The sequence below is a fragment of the Accipiter gentilis genome, chromosome 33 (genome assembly GCF_929443795.1).
Source record: "Accipiter gentilis chromosome 33, bAccGen1.1, whole genome shotgun sequence".
Lineage (NCBI taxonomy): Eukaryota > Metazoa > Chordata > Aves > Accipitriformes > Accipitridae > Astur > Astur gentilis.
The window spans coordinates 7805490-7819920 of NC_064912.1; the positions used below are offsets into that span (position 1 = coordinate 7805490).

At 39.0% G+C, this 14431-nt stretch overlaps 1 protein-coding gene across 8 annotated transcripts in view; it reads left to right on the forward strand.

The window, feature by feature from the left end:
- CLEC16A (C-type lectin domain containing 16A) overlaps positions 1-14431 on the forward strand; it is a 97281-nt gene that overhangs the window by 54065 nt on the left and 28785 nt on the right. For all 8 annotated transcript variants that reach the window (XR_007504522.1, XR_007504523.1, XM_049791085.1 and 5 more), the window contains exons 19-20: positions 12553-12704; positions 13453-13657. Coding sequence is in view for 6 of the 8 variants with exons in the window: in XM_049791085.1 (XP_049647042.1) it covers positions 12553-12704; positions 13453-13657 (357 nt within the window). In the remaining 2 variants the exon portion in view is untranslated. The remainder of the gene's footprint in view (positions 1-12552; positions 12705-13452; positions 13658-14431) is intronic.

A 14431-nucleotide genomic window follows, 5' to 3' on the forward strand; every position in this document is an offset into this window, starting at 1 on the left:
ACGTAGTCCAGTGGTGAAGTTCTAGTGTGTGTGGTAGCATAAAGACATAGTTTCTAGTTAAAGTCTTTTCATTGCCCAAGAAAAACGGACAAGAATATCAGTATTTCAGCATAAATCAAACAGTATACACACCATTGCATAGGTGCCATATCTTGGGAGGAGACTTAGCAGTTGGCAAAACATGATCCAAAAAATTATAATTGTGTGCCTTTCTTTAATTATCACTTTGGAGATATAGATTGAGGAAAATTTGTTAGATCAAAAATATTATTACAATGCTTTTAAAATTTTTCTGAACGTTGAGATGCCTCCAGTGGTTATGCTCATACATATATTGTCAAGAAGGAGTAGAGGTTTAACAAGATCCAGTAATTATTTCAGCTACTGCTTTGATTTTGAAAAATCTGACAAAACTCACCTTATCAAAATGGTGCTTTGAATGCAATGCCGGTGTTTTATGGGAGCTTGATGAGAAAGGTTAAAGTTTCTTGTAAAGAAGCATTTTCATTTTTTGATGTGCATATGTTCATTGTAAACCTTTAAGTGTCGTTGCAAGGTTGTCAGCACTATATATGACTGTATGTTTAGAAATGAGTCAGGTATTTCACAGAAGGTTCATTCCATATTGCTGGGTATGCTGCCACCAGAATGATATATACTGTTACTTTTCAGTATTGTTTTTTACTGTAAATAGTTTTGAAGCACTCGCGTATTATGTAATAACTGTCTGCCTTAGACTGCATGTGAGTTTGTAGGTGTCTCATGTGGGTGGCTTCTTTCATCTTCAGCAGCTCACAGTTCGTGTGAAGTTCACTGGCAGCTCAAATTAACAGCTTCAGTGCTTGGTTTCAGGCTGCTGATTCTGTTAGTGACAACATTTTAAATGCCATGGCCAAGAGGTAAATGTTGATACATTTAAAGCCATTATTTCTGTGCTAAAACTGAAAAAAGGAACATTATAGTTAAGTCTCTTTATTCACTCTGTCTCTACCAAATATGCAGGCTTTATAAGGCCATCATAGTCAACATTTTTTTAATAAGATTTGAGGAAAATTTATCATAGAATAATTGAGGTTGGAAGGAACCTTAGGAGATCATCTAGTCTAACCCCCGTGCTCAAAACAGGGTCAGCTAGAGCACGTTGCCCAGGGCTGTTACCAGTCAGATTTTGCATATTGTCAAGGATGGAGATTTTGCAGCATCGCTGGGCAACCCGCTTCAGTGTTTGACCACATTCACAATAAAAAAGTCTTGTGGGATTTTGGTGTGTCCCCCCCCCCGCAATGTTTTCATGGAATTTCCTGTATTTCAGTTTGTGCTCACTGCTTCTAATCTTGTTATTGGATACCACTACCTTCATCATCTTTACTCCTCACAAACAGGTAATTGCAGATGTTGGTAAGAGGTTTTATCATAGGGCTTATAAATTTTTCTTCTATTATATATCTTCCAAGGAATATAACTTATCTTTTGAGTCCTTATCTATTTACTTTGCAGGTCTGTTCAGTGAACATAAACAGTATGCTATGGTCAGGAAAATGAAACTTAGTTCAATTTATTTTCATAAGTAGCATTTAATCTGAACATAAACTGCCTAGGCAAATGAAAGCTTCCTGCTATTGTTTAGTAACAGATTTCACTGTGGGTAGATAACACTAAAATTTTTAGCTTTTAATTCTTATGAATATTTTTAAATAACTTAATTGCAAGACTATGTTAAGTATGCTAAAAGAGGATTTTGATAAGTTTTCTTTCCAAAGTACTGATGTTTGTGGTTTCTCTATCTTGTTCCTTGATATGTTGTAATATTTGAAGAAAAGAGAGTAAGCTAAAATGTAGCGCAGGTGTATGACCAGAGAGATGTCCTCTAATTTCAGTTAAGTGGACTTTGTGGGAACACCTAGGTAAATGCTTCATTTGTTGCATTCTTGATGCAAATGCTTCTGCATAGTCTTTCAGTTGCTTAGTCTGTGAAGTGTAATGCTGTGTAACAGACTGATCTCCATTCCCCTGATTTCCTAAATAATGACACTTCTGTGAGTGAAATGCTGGGATTTTCCAAGTTTAACAGATGCTTTTGGAGGTTTTAAACTGTACAGTTGCTAAACCTTCATCAGAGGTGAATGAGTGACATTTCCTTCTCACTTTAAAAGTGAGGTTTTGGCTTAAGAAGAGATTATTTCAGAGCAAGACAGGCATACTTTTGCTCATAAAAATTTAACTGTTCCCAGGCTACTGTCCTGTTATGGAGACCTGAATGTAAAACAAGGTCTTTGTCATTCCTCATGCTTCTGCAGATACTTCCTCTCAGAAAAGTTTTCTCCACAGAAGTTATTCTGATTTTCTCTCTGGATTGTCATATTCAGGATTCATTACGGATTCTGTCCAGTTGAGAGATTTGGCAGTTGAGTGTGTGATTTCTCTCACACAGAGCCTTACAGTAACAGTGAAATAACATAATCAGACTAGTGCTTCTCTAGTTCGATGTTGTCATCCCTCGGACACTGAAGTTTATGTACAGCTTAAACATCACAGTTCAAATTTTTCTCTGTAATGTCACAGCTAGATGCTTTCTGTAAGAAGGTGTTTAACTTTTGACATTGTTTCCATAATGTCCAAGCAACCATCAGTGAATTAGATTTATTGATCTGAAAACTGATCTCTCTGAACTTTATGCCACTGTTAAAACCCAGATACTGATTACAAGCTGAAAATGAAGCTTTTTTTGGTTCTCATTTGCTGCAGAATCATGTGGTTTTAGATACATTGAAATGACAGCTTATTTTCCTGTATAATTCTGTAATATTTTTATAATGCATTTAAGAGACCAAAATATTTTCTTAAAGACATCTGTTTAAATGCTTCTTATACATGCACACATGCACACATATATATGAAATGCCCATATACAAGAAGGGTTGGAGGGAGGATCCGGGGAACTACAGGCCTGTCAGCCTGACCTCAGTATTGGGGAAGATTATGGAGTGGTTCATCTTGAGTGCACTCACACGGCATGTGCAGGACAAACAGGGGATCAGGCCCAGCTAGCATGGGTTCATGAGAGGCAGGTCCTGCTTGACCAACCTGATCTCCTTCCATGACCAGGTGACCTGCCTAGTGAATGGGGGAAAGGCTGTGGATGTTGTCTACCTGGACTTCAGTAAGGCCTTTGACACTGTTTCTCACGGCATACTCCTTGAGAAGCTGGCAGCTCATGGCTTAGACAGGTGTACTCTTCACTGGGTGAAAAACTGGCTGGATGGACGAGCCCAGAGGGTTGTGGTGAATGGAGTTAAATCCAGTTGGCAACCAGTCGCAAGTGGTGTTCCCCAGGGCTCAGTTTTGGGGCCAGTTCTCTTTAATATCTTTATCAATGATCTGGACGAGGGGTTTGAGTGCACCCTCATCAAGTTTGCTGATGACACCAAGTTGGGAGGGAGGGTTGATCTTCTTGAGGGTAGGGAGGCTCTACAGAGGGATCTGGACAGGCTGGATCAATGGGCTGAGGCCAATTGTATGAGGTTCAACAAGGCCAAGTGCTGGGTCCTGCACTTTGGTCACAGCAGCCCCATGCAGCGCTACAGGCATGGGGAAGACTGGCTGGAAAGCTGCCCGGCAGAGAAGGACCTGGGGGTGCTGGTCGACATCTAGCTGAATGTGAGCCAGTGGTGTGCCCAGGTGGCCAAGGCAGCCAACGGCATCCTGGCCTGTATCAGAAATTGTGTGGCCAGCAGGAGCAGGGGGGTGATTGTCCCCCTGTACTCAGCACTGGTGAGGCTGCACCTCGAGTCCTGTGTTCAGTTTTGGGTCCCTCACTACAGGAGTGACATTGAGGTGCTGGAGCGTGTTCAGAGAAGGGCAACCAAGCTGGTGAGGGGCCTGGAGCACAAGTCTTATGAGGAGCAGCTGAGGGAACTGGGGCTGTTTAGTCTGGAGAAAAGGAGGCTGAGGGGGAGACCTTATCGCTGTCCTCAACTGCCTGAAAGGAGGTCGTAGTGAGGTGGGTGCTGGTCTCTTCTGTCAGGTGGCTGGAGATAGGACAAGAGGCAATGGCCTCAAGTTGCGGCAGGGAAGGTTTAGGTTGGATATTAGGAAAAATTTCTTTACTGAAAGGGTTGTCAGACATTGGAAGAGGCTGCCCAGGGAAGTGGTTGAGTCACCATCCCTGGGGGTGTTCAAAAAACGTGTAGACAAGGCACTTCAGGACATGGTATAGTGGGCACGGTTGATGGTTGGACTCGATGATCTTGAAGGTCTTTTTCCAACCTAAACGATTCTATGATTCTATGAAAGTATTACATATACACTTACGTTAAAAATAAAAAATGCAATTTGAGCAAAAATAGCTAGTCATTCTAGGTTTATGCTTTGCAGAAGAGAATATCATATCTGGTTTTGTCTTCCTGCATCACTCTAGGTACTAGTAAACATTAGTCTTGAGCATTTTCCAGATGGTTATGAAACACTTGAGATGAGTGTGAAGGTTTCATGATATTCTGACAATTAAATTTTTTCACTAGCCTACACTAGTAACTTGGTGAGTACTAGGACACATGGTACAAGAAAATGGATTATGTTCAGTATGCTTGAAACTTGATAAGTATCTGAGAGGAAATCACATCTTTTATAAGAAATTCTAACAGATAACTCCTTTTGAATGCCAACATCCACTTGTTCCTGGATATCATCAGAAGGCAAGATTTTTTCTGGACTTGGTGGCATAACTCATCTGTAGTGTGCGTGGTGTTCAAATCTTACATTTATTGGTGGTAATGTGAAAGAGCTTAATTGGACTGTTTTGCTTGTTTGCTGATAGTTAATTATTTAATGTTTTACTTGTGATAGTGATCTTTTCTCTGTTAGATTTAGAAGTACTGGTTGAAATATTTTTAAAGTTGTACCTGCCTGGTAGGAGCAAATGCTAGATTTGTATTTAATAACTTGGTATCTGTTTAAAAACAATCTAATCAAGGTATTTAAATAATAATAAAAAAAAATATTGTCAGAAGTGCAGCATGACAATCTTGAGACAATTCATGAAAATGGTGCTGCAATAAAGAGTCCCTCTGCCTGGTTATCAGTAGTCTTGTGTTTACAGGAAAATAAGTTTTAGGAGCAAACTCTTGGTTGCAACTCGTGCTTCTGCTTGGTTGCAGTACCCTGTGTGTGATTAGCATTTATAATACGTTGTCCCTTATTTTCAGTTATTTTCATTTTTTTTCCTCTGAATAAGAACAGTAATGGGGAAAAGATGTGCTCTCAAAATTCTGTGATGGCTACTAGAGTAAATGTTATTTTTGTAAATGTATTTGTTAGCTACTTTCTTCCACTAGATTTTTCTTTGAGTATACTCAAATCCAGTCTGATTATTGGGGGGGTTTTCTCCACACTTACAGTGATGGTTGTACATACTTTATGTCAACAAGAGTTTTTAAAGTGATTTTTAAAAGACAGATTTTTTTCATATTTTTCCTCTCACATTTGTGGGGGCAAGGGAGGGAGAAAGGGGTGGGGGGAACCAACCACAAGCCAAGCCAACTTTAACGACTTGTCCTTTGGTTTACATTCTGAAATGTGTGCCCTGGGTTTCTCTTCAGTTTATCTTGCCTTCTCACTTCATGTGTATACAGTTCTCTGTTTTATCCCTTCTTTCCAAGGTAATCTTAAACCTCTTTGCCATCTTCCTGAATCTTCCTTTGTGTTCATTAAATCTTGACATAGTCTTTGAGACCTATTTCTTTCTGAAACAGGTGGTGAGAAATTCTTCTTTTAAAGTGGTTCATATTTCTTGCATGAACAGAGAGTTCAAGTCACTCCTAGCAGTTACTCTTGCTCTTTTCTGCTCTTTCCTGATGGCAACAGTGCTCCCCTGTTCAAGAAGGGTGGTGGCATTCTGTCCTGACCAAGAGGAGAGGGACTGGTACATGAACTGAGATTCTGACTTTCTACTGGACAAGAGGGAGATGGCAGACACAGTGAGAAAGTAATTCTGAGCCTTTCTGAAAGAGGGTGTTTATCGTGAAGAGTAGCAGAAGTAATTCATTTCAAACTGTTCAACAACGTGATCAAAACATAGGTTGTCAAAAACATTTTGGCTAGAGAGTATGGTGCAGATAATTGTTTCACAGTACTTACATAAAATTTGAAATGGCTTTGTAAACTCTGAGTATATTTGGGGAGATGTTGTACTTCTGTCAAGGATCGAATATTGCTCTATAAACTCATTTCGCCAAAGTGCAAAACTTTAACTCTGAAGTTCTTTGCAATTAAAGACTATCGTAGTAAGTAGTAAAGCAGAGTATTGTACCAAATAGGCTACATGCTGTTAGAAGTTCTTTATGTAAAGTGGGAGGTGGCGCATTAACTCTCTGCAGCCTAATGCTTATCTTGGACTGCCAGCTATGCACACAAAGTGCTAAAATTTTTCTGTAAGAGCTTTTAGTGTCTGCAGATGAATTCTAGAATTGTAGAGATCAAGCCCTGAGGCCAGTCAGGTACATTTAGACCATCTCCTGAAGTAGCTGTTATATTTGTAAAGACTTCATATAATACAATCTTTCCAGGCAAATAGTTGCCTGTGTTCACACAATATTTTCACCTAATTTAAATCATCTTCGCTGCAAGCAGCTAAAGTCTTTGAACTCTCCTTCATAGGCTGTATTTCCTAAAAGTTGTATTTTTCTTGGAGAAAGTCCAGAGAAATCTTGGATCCATGTCTTGGAGGCGGAGTGTCCAAACTGGTTACAAGCTTCATTTTGCATGAGGCGAAGTTAAGCATTGCTGTTAATCTCAGAAACGACACTACGCTTTTCTGCAGCACTGTCACATCACGGATCCATTCAGTCTGTGGTTCACTTTAATCTCCAGATCAAACTTCAATAGTACTGAAGTTTACTGGGCTTGAAATTCTTTTCATCTAAACATGGTTGGGTATCTGTAACTGTTATATAGCACAGCTCTAAGTATTCTCAGATCAGTTCACTGGAAATGTGTTTAACCACGCTTTCTCTTCTGTTTTTGTCATAAAGGCTGATTGTAGCTTACAACCCTTCAGCAGCTGTGAACTAGAAACAGTCATGTAAATGGGGTATATCAAAAGATTCCTGTAACAGTTGCCTAATAAATGAGTAATTTTCCTTTCTGTCCTTTGATAAACTTTTACAGTAATGCTTTACTTTAAGTCTTTGTCAGATATAAAATGCAAACTTTCTGCTCTGGAAAACAACTTCTGCCCTTTGAGTTCTTTTACCTTAAGTACTGCATTTTTGTAGTCAGGCAGCTGAATTAAGTACAGGAGTAATTCCAAGTATTTTCATCTGCTTGCAGTAAAAACTGTATAAATACTGGACAAAACCAAGTATTTGAGAACTTCACAACTCTAATTGGTGTTGTGGCTTATATGTTGAGAATCTCACAATAGATTATCCACAAAATTCAGCAACCTTGCATTACGTATTCAGAGGGGTCCAAGTCCAGTTACTTCAGGTCTTGAGAAGAATATTGCTGTCCCAGGCATTTGTATCTGAAATAAATACGTTGATAGACTATTTGGATTAAAGAATGAAAGCGGCAATAAATAGAGAGTCCCAAGTTAAGAAGTAACCAGGCATGTTCCAGAGTCTGGTTTTGAAACACATCTGTATTGTTGAAAGCCTTAAGGGCTCATTAACACTCATGACACTTCATGCTTGTTATTGAAACTGCTTCAAAAAACTCTTCAGTTGTTAGAGTTTATACGATATAGAGGATAGGCTGTATAGTAAGCCTATCCTTGTTTAGTCATACCAACTGTTTGAGAATTAATTCCATCTCAGTTAATAGCTATATTTATAGGGATTTACTTATTTTATTCTGTTTCTATGGCTTGGAAAAAAACATTGCATATATCCTGTGCATTACGTATGACTCCTGTGAAGCTAGTTCTGTTTGAACCAAAGTGTACTCCTAGAAAAATGTCAGTTGTTGATTAGAAATTTTGTCTTGTGGAGAAACAGAATACCAATTGTGTACTTTCATCAGGCAATTATTTTCACGATGGAACTGCTGCTATTTGTAGTTTTTGTCCATTAGACTTGGCCCTGTATTAAAATTCTTATCTGTTTATACTATTTATGTGTGGATTAAAATCTTCCTGCCTCCCAGGTATTCTTTAAAATAAGTTAGTTGAATTATTAAGCTTTTTGCTTTAAAAAAAAAAAAAAAGGGGGGGGGGTATTTGTAATTTTCATGTCATTTTTTGTTGTGGTGGTCTTTCAAGTTGCTTTCAGCTTGCTTCTTTAAAACTGTGTACTTCAGCTGGCACAGTGTTACAGTAATACAGCAGTGTAAAGCAGAAGTATTACCCCGTTGTGTACATTCAGCGATCATGTCTGCCATTTTATTGTAGAAATACATTCACTTTGTTATCAATTGTAATTCCAGAGAAGTTAAATCCTGGCTACAATCCTTCCTATTGGAAAGTTTCTGTTTTTCATTCCCTAATGGATATAACATTACACATTTCAAAACAATCAAATATGTTTGGGTGTTTTATGCCTAAATTCACAGGCCAGTTCAGAATAAATGACACTTGTATTATTCTTGTTTTCCCATGACCTAGAAACGTTGATAATAACTTCAAGCTTTCCAGTTATAAAGGAAAAGGTTGAATAATTTAGGTATTAGAAAGTAATTTCTGGAGGAATGTATTAGATCTGTACCTCTGTTACCACTTCTAGATGTGTATGTATAAAATATATACGAATAGAGATACACTTTTGTATCAAAAATTTAGATAGAGCTTTTGATGCATTTAATATATATTGTTATCTTTTATTGTTCAGATTATTAGAATGTCATTGGTACAATAATACTGTAGTATCATTCTGTTGGCTAAACATAGCCTATGTTGTCATTTGAGATCTCCTATGATTTTCTGCCTGGTGTTTCAGCTTATGCTCTAAAAAGGAATATATCTCCCATAGGTTCCTATAGTAATATTTGCCAATCCCATTATGGATTTCTTGCGCCTTCTAGGGCGTATGAGAAGGTAATAGCAATCCCTCCTCATGTAACTGAATCCTCTATGTATTGCAGAAAAGTAGCAGTGTTTTCTCAAATTTCAAAAGCTCACACTAAATTCACACTGGATTAGCATTAATTATCCTCTTTTGATAGTATTAGGGTTCCAAATTTCCTCCCTTTCTCTCCTACCACCCAATCAATTCTGAATGGATCCTGCTGGTAAAGGGTAATTGGTAGAACCATATAAATGTTAGTTGGATGGGACCTCTCGGTTGGGGAGGGACATTGGGGGGAAGACTTGACTGGTTTTGGGAGGAGTGTTTGTTTGGGGGTTTTTTTGAAACTTGAAAACTTTTGGTGGCAGAAATTCCACAACCTTTCTGAGTAACCTGCTGTGCTGTATTATGCACAAAATAATTTCCTTTACCTCCCAAACCATAATTTATGGCTGTTGTCCCTAGTTGTATGACCTGTTGCTGCAAAAAGCTCTATGCTTCCACTTGCAGCTTTTATCTATCCCACAGATGTTTCTAGTATGAAATACGGTGTTAACTACTTGTTTAGATGTTTGGATAAGTAAATTTAAATTTTACTGTTTTTTACAACCTGTAGCCTCATTGCTATCCATTTAGCTAATTCTTCTAGTTTTATTTTTAGTTTTGGGGTTTTTTCCATGGGAAACTAAAGAGGAGAAAAACAGTAGTCAGATATTTTTTCCATTGTTTTAATTCAGATACTGAACATAAGAGTTGAACTTTAGCAGGACTATTTTTAATGCATTGTGTAAATAATGTGAAAAATGCTACAGCCTGGGTTTCAGATGCAAGAGCACCTAACATCAGTATTCAGCATGGAGATACTGCTATAAGTGCTAGAGATCCATTGAATTCTGTGTATCAAAATAGCTCCCTTCAGATAGATATAAGAAAATCTGAATAAAGCGGCAGCCTTTTTGAAAGATACTTATCTTACTGTAAATGATACCATTTATCAAACTGATTTCAGTATATAGACACTTGTCTAAAAATACACCATCCTTAAAAATAGTATGTGTATGTGGAATAAAAGGGGAAAAAAGCCTTATACATCTTAACAGCAATTGATGCTTATAGTACTGAACCCAGATATTTTAGGAAAGGCTATTTAAACGAGTAACTGCAAGCTGCTGAGTCTTATCAATGCCTTAGTAATATTAAGGAATGAGAGCACTAAGGAAAATGAGCATGTTGAAAAACTCTGGCTAAGGTAGAAGCAAAATATAGAAGTCATTGCTTTCAAGTCGGATAGTTTCTATCCTAAAAAAACCCTGAACCCAATCAAAACTATTGCAGGAAATAGGTAAAATGCTGCAACTTAGCTGGCTAAATCCATCCAATTGTGTGGGTGTATTGGTTTTGTTTGGCAAGGTTTTGGTAGTGGGGGGGGGGTTACAGGGGTGGCTTCTGTAAGAAACTGCTGGAAGCTTCCCCTGTGTTCGAGAGAGAGCGAGCCCATACTAGCTGGCTCTAAGACGGACCCGCCGCTGGCCAAGGCCGAGCCAATCAGTGATAGTGGTAACGCCTCTGTGATAACATTTTTAAGAAGGAAAAAAAGTTGGGACGGGGAGAAACTGCCGCCGGAGTGAGGAGTGAGAACATGTAAGAGAAACAAGCCTGCGGACACCAAGGTCAGTGAAGAAGGAGGGGGAGGAGATGCTCCAGGCGCCGGAGCGAAGATTCCCCTGCAGCCCGTGGTGAAGACCCTGGTGAGGCAGGCTGTCCCCCTGCAGCCCAGGGAGGTCCACGGTGGAGCAGATATCCACCTGTAGCCCGTGGAGGACCCCACGCCGGAGCAGGTGGGTTCCCGAAGGAGGCTGTGACCCCGTGGGAACCCCGCGCTGGAGCAGGCTCCTGGCAGGACCCGCGGATCTGTGGAGAGAGGAGCCCACGGGGCAGGCTTTCTGGCAGGACTTGTGACCCCGTGGGGGACCCGCGCTGGAGCAGTGTGCTCCTGAAGGACTGCACACCGTGGAATGGACCCATGCTGGAGCAGTTCGTGAAGAACTGCAGCCTGTGGGAATGGCCCACGTTGGAGGAGTTTGTGGAGGACTGTCTCCCGTGGGTGGGACCCCACGCTGGAGCAGGGGAAGAGTGTGATCAGCCCTCGTCCTGAGGAGGTGAAGCGGCAGAAAATAACATGTGATGACCATAAACCCCATCCCTGTCCCCCTGTGCCGCTGGGGGGGCTTGGTGGTGAAATCCGGGAGGGTAGTTGTGCCCGGGAAGAACGGAGGGGTGGTGGGAAGGTGTTCTGAGATTTCATTTTACTTCTCATTACCTTGCTCTGGTTGATTTGTAATAAATTGAGTATGTTTTGCAAATTGAGTCTGTTTTGCCCGTGACGGTAATAGTGAATGATCTCTCCTGTCCTTATCTCGACCCGCGAGCCTTTTGTTATATTTTCTCTCCCCTATCCAGCTGAGGATGGGGGAGTGATAGAATGGCTTTGGTGGGCACCTGGTGTTCAGCCAGGGTCAACCCATCACAGTGGAGTACTATCTGGAATTGCAAAGATGATGAACTCGGTAGGACAGTGTGCGTTGTCATAGAATCTTTTACTTGCTAAAAATTGTACTAGATGAGAGAGGAAAAAGACCTGTGTGGATTAAGTATGTGAATGAAAGTATCAATTTGAAGCAAAAGAAAATGCAACTCTAGTAAGATTAGCAAAGGTCTGCTAGGAGGTGTCAGTACTAGTTTATGGGGCACTCAGTAGACTTCAGTTGGTGTAAAGTGATTTAGTTGCTTTTCAAGAATGATGGGTTTGAACTGGAACAGGTGCAGTGAGGAGATGCAGGAGGATCAGGGAATGCTGTATTTACTACTTGAGATCTGTATTTTGGGGCTTTTTTGAGGGGTCCTATGGTAATGGTTAAGAGAGGATACATTTATTCAATATAAATGAATAAAATGGGTGGGTAAAGGAAAAAATGTCACCTCATTTAACAGATATTGGCAAAAAGCTGATACAATTTACCTGAAGAGTCCATATAGTCTTGGAAGTTGAAAGGCTTCCAACAGTCAGAATAGTCAGCTTTCAGACCTGTAGAAATGTAACTTGTGTCAGAATGAAGCGTAAGTTTATAATGAGGTAGATGTAATTGCCTTCAGTGGTGTAGGACTGTATCTGTGGTCTTTTGACAATACTTTTGAGACTTCCTCTTAGAGAAATCACCATTGTTGCAATTTCATCCCTGAAATGCAGTAACTTCATACTAAAAGGTAATGAAGATGGTAAGAGAAAGCAAGGTGCATATAATACACATCTTATACAGAACTTCTAAGGTATATGAACCACTGTTGTTAAAATATATCCTGCCATTTCTATGTAAATATAAATGTGATAAGGAAATGCAAAATATATATTTTTAAAATACCTTGAATAACTTTAAACATATATTGTAAAGTTGATTACACTTTTATATATTAACACTTTACGTTACATAAAACAACCAAAACCCAGAACCCTTAACTTCAGTAGCTATGTAACTTTTTTCCTTCTTCCTTTCAGACAACAGTGATCTCATTGCTTGTACAGTCATAACAAAGGATGGTGGTCAAGTTCAAAGATTCCTGGCTGTGGATATTTACCAGATGAGTTTGGTTGAGCCAGATGTTGCCAGACTTGGATGGGGAGTAGTTAAGTTTGCAGGCCTTTTGCAGGTAAGAGAAGTTTTAATCTGGGTGGTTACTTTTTCTCAGCTGAAAATCTACATTTACGTTGGATAAATAGTAATACCAATATTAGCTTATATATCTAAGCTCTGTAACATACTTACTTGTTTCTTCTGTGCCTAGTCTTTTGTCTAGTTCCTGCCTTTTAAACTATTTCTGGTTTTCTGAAGAAGTTTACATAGCTAACTAGAGGCACATTTGAAAATGAGGTCACTTCCCCTATATTTATTGGGCTGTATTCATTTGAACACTGAAATTGTATACAATTAGGATTGAGAACCAGGCACTTTTCCTTAAGAGGCACAGTAATGAACTCTCCTAGAGTTCTGATCTTCCTACATTGATAGGGAAGTTGACAGGTTGTAACTTCAAAATGATCTGTGCTTATCTAATTGATTTCAAAAGTTTTAAGAAGTTTCTCTCATTTATGTCTTTCTTGCCTTAGCCAATACTGTTCTTATTTCCTGAAAATTCACTATGCTCAAATTACTTAATTGGATTTTAAACTGACTTAAATCTCTACCAGTACCAATTTCTGAAGAATTAAATACAAAGTTGTACAACTTCAACTTGCACAGTCTTTTTTTTTTTTTTTCTTTTCTTTTTTAAGCATGGAAACTGGTTTTTTAGGAGCTTTCGTGGAGCATTCATAGGGTATTCTTTTAATGTTGATATTTAATCTGTAGTTTAAAATGCTAATTTTTTCATTAACTACTTGCCTTCTGTTTGTTTTTAGGATATGCAGGTGACGGGAGTAGAGGATGACAGTAGAGCTCTGAACATAATAATTCATAAGCCTGCCTCAAGCCCTCATTCGAAGCCCTTCCCTATCCTTCAAGCTACATTTATTTTTTCTGATCACATTCGCTGCATTATTGCAAAACAACGTCTTGCAAAAGGCCGCATCCAAGCTCGGCGTATGAAAATGCAGAGAATAGCAGGTGAGCGGTTATTTTGAAATGATTCTGAGAAATAAGACTTGTATGTCATAGCAAGTCACTCTGTAACAAATGTAAGAAGTGTTGTGCCACAGAAAACTGTAAACTAGTGTCTAGTTCCCAAGCAATAGATTTTATTGGAGTAAAATCTGTGTTTTCATATTTAATGATAGACACATCAAAGAAAGGATGAAAAAGAAGGAATCCTGTCTTGTTACCACTAGCTGCCAATCATTTCACAAAACTCAGCATTTCTCTTTAAATGTGATTCAGTGATTCAAAATTCACATGCCCTACTTAGAAAGCAGATGTTCTACTGCCTTAGGACTAAATGGGAGCTCAGCCTGCTTGAGTCCTGAGTTGGATGGTGTCCTGATGGTGTTGATCATAATGCTTAATGTTTGGATGTGGTGATGATGAACAATACAAAATGTTAAGTGGAGTGTCAGCAGCTAGATTGCTGTGTTTGGAGGAAATGTATGCAAAGAGATGAAGTGAAGAGTTAATTTGAGTAAATAGCAAAGTGATTAAAATATTACTTAAATATTAAGCGACTGAAGAATAAATTGAACCTTACCAGTAAACTGAATGAATTGGTGAGTATAGAAAAGGAAACCCTGAAATGCAGGAAGGAAAATAGGTCGGCAAATGAAAAAGGCCACCAGCTGTCTCAGTTACTTGGGTTGTCCAAGAGCAATAATGGACTAATCAGAGCTGTGAAAAACAAAGTCATAGCTGATATTAAAATTGAGTTGGCCAGAGAATTATTCTGATTAT